At 34.3% G+C, this 10,743-nt stretch overlaps 1 protein-coding gene across 4 annotated transcripts; it reads right to left on the minus strand.

Annotated features, from left to right (window-relative positions):
* Window positions 1–271: 271 nt before the first annotated feature.
* LOC105330330 (E3 ubiquitin-protein ligase TRIM71) lies at window positions 272–10,743 on the minus strand. Of its 4 annotated transcripts, none has more exons than XM_066068300.1 (5): window positions 10,243–10,743; window positions 8,288–9,998; window positions 3,561–7,970; window positions 1,553–3,269; window positions 272–986 (listed from the first exon to the last, which is right to left on the minus strand). In XM_066068300.1, the coding sequence occupies exons 2-3, from the start codon at window positions 9,957–9,959 to the stop codon at window positions 7,627–7,629; spliced, it is 2,016 nt and encodes a 671-aa protein (XP_065924372.1). In that variant the 5' UTR covers window positions 9,960–9,998; window positions 10,243–10,743; the 3' UTR covers window positions 272–986; window positions 1,553–3,269; window positions 3,561–7,626. The 4 variants fall into 4 exon arrangements, with proteins under 4 accessions (XP_065924372.1, XP_065924373.1, XP_034328537.2 ...); XM_066068301.1 differs by having other exon boundaries at window positions 10,226–10,743; XM_034472646.2 differs by lacking the exons at window positions 8,288–9,998; window positions 10,243–10,743 and having other exon boundaries at window positions 3,561–3,804.

The following is a 10,743-nucleotide window of genomic DNA, read 5'->3' on the forward strand; positions in this document are numbered from 1 at the left end:
CATTAGGATTGTACCATTCTAATGATTTTAGAAGGAAGACAAATGTTGGGACGATTCAAACATCAACCTACATCCTTATTTTGTTAAAAAAAAACCACTTTCCATTATTTGCATATTCTTGAAATATTATCATAATTAAATGAGTTGTTTTCTTGTTATAAAAACTATGATGCACAAAAGTGTTTCCTCTTCCTTGAGTCGTACGATTTAGGTTATGATATATATGAAAATATTAATTTTATCATCAGTCATACAATGTTTTATTGGGGGGGGGGGGGGGGTGTGTAGTATCCGATTAATCTAAATTGCATTTTCGATTACCCTTTGAAAAATGAGAGAACATAAAAAACCCAAACAATTGTTATCTTTGTATGACTACGGAAAATACAATTAGATAGATAGATAGATAGATAGATAGATATAGATAGATAGATAGATAGATAGATAGATAGATAGATAGATAGATAGATAGATATACGAATGGATAGATAGATAGATAAATAGATAGATAGATAGATAGATATGGTGTCTGATACCGAAAATAATTATATAATAAAATACAATAACTTTCATGGAATCATTAAGGTTTAGAAGTTAGTTCAGTTATGTCCTGCATCCTTTGAGTTTTATAACTCCTGCTTATTTCCGAAGCGTCCTGAATTTAACAGAGAACGCCCCCTCGCTTTGATCGTAAGCTGCATTGTCTATGGCCATTTTTAACTCTTTTTGATTTCTGTCTATAAAGAAATTGAAACAGCCTTCACCGGTCTCGCATCGCCTTCCTGCTTCCAACATGAAGAGATTCCTGGTGTGAAAGCCATATCGGCGTATGTATTTAAGCGGCCACTTAATCTTGATTTCTTGTCTGTTGAAATCGCCAAGGTCTATTGAATCCTTAGTGACAAAGAGTTTGTAATTTGCACCGTTTTCCAAATTCAGTCTTCTTGAAGTTTCAGTTTCCTGCACGCCAACATCAAACACTTGTGCTGAAAAATAAAGCTCTCGTTAAAGGGCTTATTATATTTGTTTTTACAATTGTATCTTAATAATTAGACAAGTATCTATTGAATAAATTTAAAACATGGAATTATTAGTTTATTAAAAGCGTTAGTTTATCATTAATATTTGAGTATGGAAAATGAAAGGCATAGAGGCAAAATTATTTATGCTTTTAGCACATAAACTGGACGAAATTAAGCCACCGATTTGGACACCTGGAGTAGTCGAATCTCTTATTGAGATTTTTTTTCAAATCTGAAAAGAACCCCCCAATTTAGCCCACCCATCTCCTTTATAAAAAATAAGTGGATCTCGAGAGAAAAGTCAACTATTCATAAGGTCAAAAATAGACAGCCACCCCACCCAACATCCCACGCCAAGGGGAGGGAGTTTGTTTCATGTTCAAGCACCTGGGTTTTTTACTTTAATGATGAGTTCTATTTACTGACGACAATTTATGCCAGTTCGAATATCTTTATATTACAAAAACCATATTATTATTGAATCTCGCATTTTAACACAATGGTACATGTATATTATAATTTTGCGTTACCTTCCCACTCGGCAACGAAAATATTTCCGCTGTTGTTCATGCACAGAACACGAGGAAAATGTAGGTCGTTGTGTTTAATATCGCGGAGGAACTGTCCATCTTGATCTATGATGTGAATACACTGGCTGTTACTCTCTGCAGTCAGGATCTGACTCTGGCTATCTGTTGCGATGCCACTTGGAAAAAATAATCTCTCGGTAGTACCCGGAGAACCAGTATATATAAACCGCAGTTTACCGGTCTGATTCACTACAACTATTGCACCTGCTCCATAGTCAGATACACATATATCTAGGTTCTTATTTTCACAAATGAATTTGTTGTAGTACCCGAAGGAATAGAGAGGCTTGCCATTACTGTTAACACGAATGGTTTGTTTTTTGGATGAGTCGGTGTAGCGCACAACTTGTGTTTGTTTTTCATCATAACTGACCTCCAGAACCAGGATGTCACCAGTGTGAGTTCCACATATTGATCGTGGTGTCCACCAACTTTCTAGTCTTGTCACCACCTGTATCTGATTACTCCTTACTTTATTCACAGTTCTATCTTTTGGGTCAGTATACAAGAGGTCTCCACTCTTTGTGATTGCTATATCCCAAGGCCAGTTTCCTGATTTGGTTTGAATTGACGAAAGTAATTCACCTTGCAAGTTGTAAAGCTTTATGGTGCTGTCTTGACCAGATGTCCAAATTTCATTGTCATTCAAGCAAACCAAACTATTCAAGACCCCTTGACCGGCGTTTCTAGCAACTATGATTTTCGGTTCTTTAGGCATCGAGGCTTCTTTTCCTGTAGTATTTATTGTGAATTCATTCTCGTTTTCTGCATTTACATCAGACACCAGATTTCCCATTGCGAATTCATTCTCGTACATTGAATCAGACATCGATGATAGAGAACCAAATTGTTCTTGAAGCTTTTTTGTATCAATCTTCTGAGAATGGAACCTCGGTAAGGAAACGTTGACTTCAGGCGGCAAGTTCCTAAATTCCGTATTCCTGGATTTGTTACTGAAGACAAAGGACATATCATTTGAGACAAGCACTTTCTTCAAATTAATAATGACTTGCTGTATTTCAAAAATAATTTGATTTATTTCTTCCTGTTGTTTATCTAGCACACCAATTTGATAGGATTCTATCTCGTGAATTTTAGATTTTAGAATATTGACGACAGCGTCTATTTCTCTGTGCCAGATTTCTCCCTGAGTGTCAATATCTGTTGTCAATACATTTGTCTTTTCTTTAAGGTTGGCCTTTTTTATTTGGATGTTTGATGCAAATTTCTGATGATTAGGGTATATTGATTTTTCTAATTCTTTCAAATCTTCTTGCAAGTCTTTATTTTTTCTTTCAAAAATTGTCATAATGTTAACAAATTCATGGCGCCTGTGATCTTGAGAAGATGCACATTGCACACAAATAGGAATTTTACATTGTTCGCAAAAAAGTTCACACTGCCTGGAAGTGTGCTGCGTACAAGTAGGATAATTAGGGGTAGAACTCCGCTGTTCGAAGGGCACCACTTTATGAGATTTCGACAAATCTGAAAGATGTTCACCAACACAGCTTTTACACAGACAGCTATTACAAACATCACAATGCATCGAGGGGATAGAGACTGCACAGATGGAGCACCGTAAGACATCTTGCGCTCTGCACTGAGGATCCATGGTGTCATGTCTTATCTGGGCATAAATATTTTTAAAATTAACCTGTAAGAGACAATGGTGTATTCATTTATCAAGATATGATTAAGATTTTAAAAAGAATAGCGAGCATATATCTAAAACATAAGAAAGAATATGAATTCTCACCCTTCACATATTTACGCATTAAAACATGACACTGGTAGAAGATAAATAATCCGCTTTGTGAATAAGTGAAAACGTTCGGAAATCATTTATCGACCGTATAAGATAATCAGTTATACCTGACTGTATGAAAGAATGATAGTTGATATACAGCCAACCAAATAGTTTTATATCAATCTAAAATTTACAAACCTTTTCACTACACCATGATGAATCACCCTACTCTTCCTGGTGTAGCGATCTAAAAAAAATAAAATATCACATGATGTAAACACTTAATATAAACAAGTATTTTATCATCCTTTCAAATTAAAAGCCATTATCTCTGTTATACAATTGTGGGAAAGGATGTCAAAGCTAGCTCTACCAGTGTTTGTCAATTATGTAACATGAAAATTTCAAATTAATAAATCCAAATTCAAGTTAAATTATTCTCTCACTATATAAGTATTTTGTGTTACATAAGGTACACTATTTTTATTAGAATATAAAATGACAGGAACAGATAAGTAGAATTGGATTGAATGATAATACATATATTTTACATGAAAACCGACAACATTAACATACCGGTATTTCATTATAAATGAATAGATTTATTAAAGGCTTGACGCATTTTCTTATATTGAAAGAAAAAATGATACAATTTAAAATGGCAAAAAATGAACATGAATGAGATTTATGTGAAGTGAACTTTAAACAATAATTGAAACATATTTGTCTATTTTCTAAGCAAGTTTTACGTTTGACTTGTTTGCCTTTTAATTTTACTCTGCACGCAAATGCAATGTAAAAAAAATGGTTAACGCCTTAACTTATAACGAAGCGGGGCTACTGTCTGTTTGTATTTTCAACTGACCACGAATTGATCACGTAGATTCGATAGCTAATTTGATGCGTCAGTCATGCTATGTATATTGTAAGCACATCAATTTGCCAATATCGATATCTATATTGCAATTAAGTCTAAACTGTACTCCGATGCAAATGCAGACAATGTGCTTAAACTGATCCAGCTACTGGCAACTCGATCGTCCTTGTGAATAAACCAGAGTGTAGCGTGCACATTTTTGTTGCAGTTTGCACATTTGATCTATCAATTTAGCTCTAATTCTTAACAAAACGATTATCGGTCTGCCAACATATACTTAAAAGATAAAACCTTAGATCACTGCATTATTTTATACAGCATATTTCAATGTGCATAAAATACCAGTTAAGACTGGATACAGTATGTGATGACTGTAATGAGTTCATTTGTTAACAGTGTGCCTAAACAGATCACAAGGATCACGAATTGAAAATAAAACCCACAGCAGCCATTCTACGGAGAAGAGAGCTAAAGAACACAATTTTTCTAAATATAAGTAAGAAGACGTGCAAGAGATTAAAGAGAATACAGAAGGAACCCAAACAACTGGAAGACAACCAGAGACGTTGTGATTCTTAGGTTTCGAATCTTAAGAAACTTTATGAAGCTATTTTGTCAAAACTTAATGAAATTAAAAAGAAAACCGAAAACCCACAAAAGGAAAATATGGAAAGAAAAAATGCTGGTGAGAGAGAAAAAAGCAAATCTTGAGAAGAAAAAAATGAACGGTTGTTAGATCTTGTTAAAGTTCTATGAGAAATACACGGTACTATATCAGATATAGTTTTGATAGACAACCTCAGAGATTTAAAAAGACTCATGCCAATTAGAGAAAGAGATGTTTAGAACAGGGTTCATTCGGTGCGATATAGAAAACGGAAATTGGGGAAGGATTACTGGATTCCATTATGGGACGAACTTATAAATTAGTTAATTTAAATAAGAAGACCATCGGGTATGGTGTAAATTAATGTATTAAATGAAGTCAATTTAGTAAAGAGATGAATAAAAATGATATGGGGGCATAAGTATTGGTGTCTTTACTGTCAGTTAATATTATTTGACATATTTTGAACGAGTTGAAATGACAAAGAAAAGGCGATATAGCTATGAAAAAATGGTACGAGTGTATTTACTGAGTATTAACGGGGATGTGTATGTCGCTGAACTTATTTAACTCTTAATTTTACCTCAGTGCCCGTAAGGCTTACTCTCATCAGCCCGGTGTACAGTTCCTGATACTCATAGACATATATGCCGATCGGCATATATGTCTATATATATATCATACAAATGAACTCAATATCATCCCAAGTTGTACTCGTACAACCTGGGTTTGGGTAGTTTACGCTTTATAATCCGCGAAGCGGATAATAAAAAAAAACATAATTTGCTCCAACCCAGGTTATACGAGTATAACTTGGGATGATATTTAGTTCATTTCTATGATATATAGACATATATGCCGATTAACAGAAATGAAAATGACGGTCGCATCAAAGAGATGTCAAGCGGACCCACCCAGCAGACGTCAGGTCAGACAAGTGACACTGACATGTGACGTCATCCGTGGAAACGAGTATCAGGGGGAAGGTCAAAGCAAGCTTTTTATTGTACAAAATTAAGTCTATCAGAAAGGAAACACTATTATATGTGCTGTGAACTGCTAAAGCAAAAAAAAACGAACTTGCAATTATATTTTATTTTATTCTTGATGTCTAAAGTTGGTTATTTATTTTATTAACCTCATGAATCATTAAACCTCGGTTGGGGCAGTTTACGCTTTACAATCCGCGAAGCGGATTATAAAAAAGCGTAAATTGCTCTAACCCAGGTTTAACGAGTATAACTTGGGATGATATTGAGTTCATTTCTTATAATTGAATTTTCTGTAACTTACTGTACAAAGTAAGCGCGTTCTACTTTTAAAAATGATATTTATCTGTTCAAAATTCAAACGTAACGTCAAGCGGATTTGTACGTTTTTTGCGTTGGTGCATTGTGACGTGCAAACCAGGTAATACAAATTTAACTCAATTTTCCTATCCAATCAAATGCTGCGTTACAACCAGAATTAAATTATGATTAAAATATCCAGACGTATAAAAACAGTTATCAAAATGCACTTCTGATACATTATAGTTTCAGTCTTACTACGATACCAACATTCACGAAATTCATATTCATCGAGAAGGAACATTTCCATTTCTAATCCTCATCATCTTCTAAAACACAGAAAAAAGATAATTGTATACTAATACTATATGGCCTAAAGAGTACCTTGATGATTCTAGCAACATAATTTTCCGAACAATGAATTTCAAAAGCAGAGACATCAAGTTTTATTCAATTGAATAAGCACTTTCTTTGCATATTCTATGTTCAGTAGCAGAAGTCACTGCAAAATCAGTGCATGGTCAAAAGAGCACCCATTTTCTACCACCCCTTAAAGAATAAATGTGCAAATTTATCAAGATGCATTGTGTAATAAAATGATTAATATATTTAAAGATATAACATATAATAGAACATATCCCTAATTTCCTTTGAAGGGCAACCGTTTCACGTCTATGCTTACAGGGGCCTGGATGGTCAACAGATCTACCGAAAAATTTAAGATATGATTTGTTAAGGTCATAAACTATTATTTAGTAAAGGAAAATTTATATATTTTAACATTAAAATTTGGTAATATTTTCCTTTATTTTTAGATAGAGCTCTTCTTCTAAAGGAGATCAATACAGTCTAAAATGGCCACGGCCATCAAGCCCTCTTAAAAAAGATAAAATATAAAATCGAAGGATTATTCTTGTAAACCTAATCTTTAAAACACCTTTTAATGGTGTATTTGTCTACTGTATCATATTTTGGTTGCAGTTAATGCTTTTCAGAGCATCTTGACACATATTCTGCTGTCTCAATTTTGTTATCATGAGTGAATGATTTTTAATCTAATTAAACGAAATATATGTTTGTAGAACATAAAATTCTGTTAATACTGTAGTTTAAAAGCATTAAATAATGATCTGCTATTTGAACGGTTTATAATAAATAAGAAGAACCGTTACAATATTTTTTCAAGCAACGGAAATATCCTAGAGCCATTGGAATTCATCGTTAGATTTTTCTGAACATATCTCTCTCACGCACACATTTTAAAGATGCACTCAAACACGCATATGGAATCAACATATATAATAGGTTTTTTTGTTCCAATAGTTAAATACTACATAAGAAATTATCTATTTAAACAATCTTAAAAAAAAAAGAAAGTCAAAAATGATTGGCGGTGGTATCTGGTTAGGCACCTAATTATATGATAGCTTTAGCCCAGCATTGAATGAAAAACCTTGGTTTTCTATTTGTCACATTTGTTTTCAAATAGTTTTAAAGAAATTTGAATTTGACAGAGAACGCCTCATCTTCTTTGTTGACCCTTGTTGCCTTATCAAGGGCCGACGTCAAGTGTTCTTGGTTTTGATGTACTAGAAAATTGAAAAATCCTTCCCCGGTTTCACATCGCCTCCCTGCTTCTAACGAGAAGAGAGTCCTGGAGTGGAAGCCATATCTGCGAATGTATTCAAACCGCCACTTGACTTTAACTTCTCGTTTGTCATAATCCCCCAGACCTATTGAAGCCATAGTGACATAGAGTTTGTACTGTCCGCAGTTCTCTAAATTTAGTCTTTTTGAACCTTCAGTTTCTTGCACGACCACATCAAACACTTGCGCTGAAAAAAATTGAAATCTCCTTAGATTTTCCCCCATATGACCATACTGACAAAATTAATATATTAACAGCTCTAGCCTTTAAATTTGCAGTTATCGCAGTTATTGCAGATGTAATGCGTACAAGGACTTATTAAATGAAAAGTAAGGTTATTTGCACATTGTTTTTGAAAACTTTAAATATGGTGTCATCTTTTTAATTTTGACCTTGCACACAATGCCAATGTTCTTACAGCATAAATACTGAACTGATCATTACTTGAATTCTGTCATATTAGTAATTCAATTAGTTTTAGCATGTTTCAAGAAAAGATTTTACCTTCCCACTCAGTCACAAAAAGTGTTCCACCTTTGCTTATACACAGAACACGAGGAAAATGTAAATCTTTGTGTTCCACATAGCGAAGAAACTGTCCATCTTGATCTAAGATGTGGATACGTTGTTCGATACTGTCTGCAGTCAAAATTCGACCTTTGCCATCTGTTGCAATGCCACTTGGAAAAAATGATGCCTTTGTTGTACATTGGTAACCCCTGTATGTAAACCGCAATATACCAGTCTGATTAACCACTACTACTGCACCTGCCCCATAGTCAGATACACAGATATCCATGTTCCTATTCTCACAAATGATTTTTTTGTAGCAGCCGGGTGAATAGAGAGGTTGACCATTCTCATTAAATTGAATGGTTTGCGTTTTGGAAGAACCGGTGTAACGAACAACTTGTGTTTGTTTATCATCATGTCGCACTGAGAGCACCAGGACATCATCAGTGAGAGTACTGCAAATAGATCGTGGTACCCAACCTTTTACTATTGGAAGAGTCCATATCTGATCATTTTTTGTTTTGTTCACAGTTCTGTTTTGTGGGTCAGTATAGAAGAGATCTCCACTCTTTGTGATTGTAATATCCCATGGCCAGTTTCCTGACATGGTGTGAATTGAAGAAAGTAATTCCCCTTGCAAATTGTAAAGCTTTATTATGCTGCTCTGACCAGTTGTCCAGATTAATTCATCATTCAAGCAGACAGCAGTATTCAAGGTTCCAGTACCTGTGTTTCTGGCAACAATCATCTTTGGTTCATCAAGAAGCGAGTTTTCAGCATCTGTGGTCTTTACTGTTGAATCATTCTCGTATATCGAATCATCATCAGACACTTTTGTCTTCATTGCGAATTCATTCTCGTAGGTTAAATCAGGCATCATTGACAGAGAACCAAATTGTTCTTGAAGCTGTTTTGTATCAATATTCTCAGGGATGAACCTTGGTAATGACAGGCTGTGGTCAGGAGGCATTTCTCTGAATTCGTTATTCCTAGATCTGTAAGCATATACAAAGTTAATATCATTTGAGTCTAATGCTTTCTTCAAATCAAGAATTGTCTGTTCTATTTCATCCATGATTTGATTTGTTTCTTCTTGTTGTTTATTTAAGACAACCATTTGTTTGGATTCAATCTTCTTGACTTCAGATTTTAGATGTTTCATTATGACGTCTATTTCTCTGTGCCAGACCTTCCCTTGAGCATCGATATCTGTTGCCATTATCTTTGCCGTTTCTTGAATATCGGTTATCTTTATTTGGATGGTTGATGCAAATGTTTGATAATTATGATATAATGATCTTTCTAATTCGTCCAAATCTTTTTGTAAGGCTTTTTGTTTGCTTTTCAAATTTTTTAGCATGTCAACAAATTTATGACCTCGGTGACATTTAGAAGATGCACATTGCACACAAATAGGAATGTCACATTGTTCACAATGAAGTTCACATTGCCTTGTGGTGTGCTTTGTACATCTAGGATAGTTAGGTGTTGCGTTCCGCTGTTCGAATGGCACCACTTTATGAGATTTAGACAAATCTGAGAGATGTTCACCAACACAGCTTTTGCAAAGGCAGACATTACAAGCATCACAATGCATCGAGGGGAAGGATCTTTCACATATATAGCACCGTACGGCATCCTGGGCTCTGCATTGGGGGTCCATGCTTTACGTCTTATTTGAATGTAGACATTTGTAACTAACCTTTAAAACGATAAAGTTAGATTATGCACATAATATTATCTAAGTAGATAATTAACATTCTAAAAGTATCGTCTTGTTGTGTGCTTAAGCAGGAAATGTATCATCACAAAATCACAAAAATCGAAAGAGCTTTCTGAAAATAATGAACCAAATGTATTATACAAATGTAGATAATTGTGTGGCATGACATCTATGAAATTGCTAGAATATAGTCATAAAATATATACATTTACAAGCTTCAAACCTTGTCATTCATCATAATGTAAATCCATTGCGCTAAACTTCCTGGTCTGGCGATACATAAAAAAACCCTAGATATCACTTGACAATGTTAGGCTTTACTCGTTATCAGATTATAATGTGTTGCCGTATATCAAGCATTCCAACTGCCGCTAGAGTTCGGCGTAATGAACGAAATCTTTTAAAAGGAAATTGTTCATAGCACGATTTGTTAATGTTTTGCTTTTTTCACTGTTTATCAATACAAGGCAAGCAACTTCAGTTTAAGCTTATTAATGTATACTAAACTCTTTATTTACAACACTTTCACAACGTAATATATTAAATTTACTCCGAATAATGCATGTACACTGCCCTATTTTTTCAGTTTTACAAACGAAGATTCATTTTCTTCCTTTTTACATGTAGTGTAATAGACATTAGAACCTGATATAATTCTAGTTTTCCTTTTCTTGCAATTGGTGGGGGAAGTCATTGTGGGAATTTACATTATAGGGATATCAAA

The sequence above is a fragment of the Magallana gigas genome, chromosome 8 (assembly GCF_963853765.1).
Source record: "Magallana gigas chromosome 8, xbMagGiga1.1, whole genome shotgun sequence".
NCBI lineage: Eukaryota > Metazoa > Mollusca > Bivalvia > Ostreida > Ostreidae > Magallana > Magallana gigas.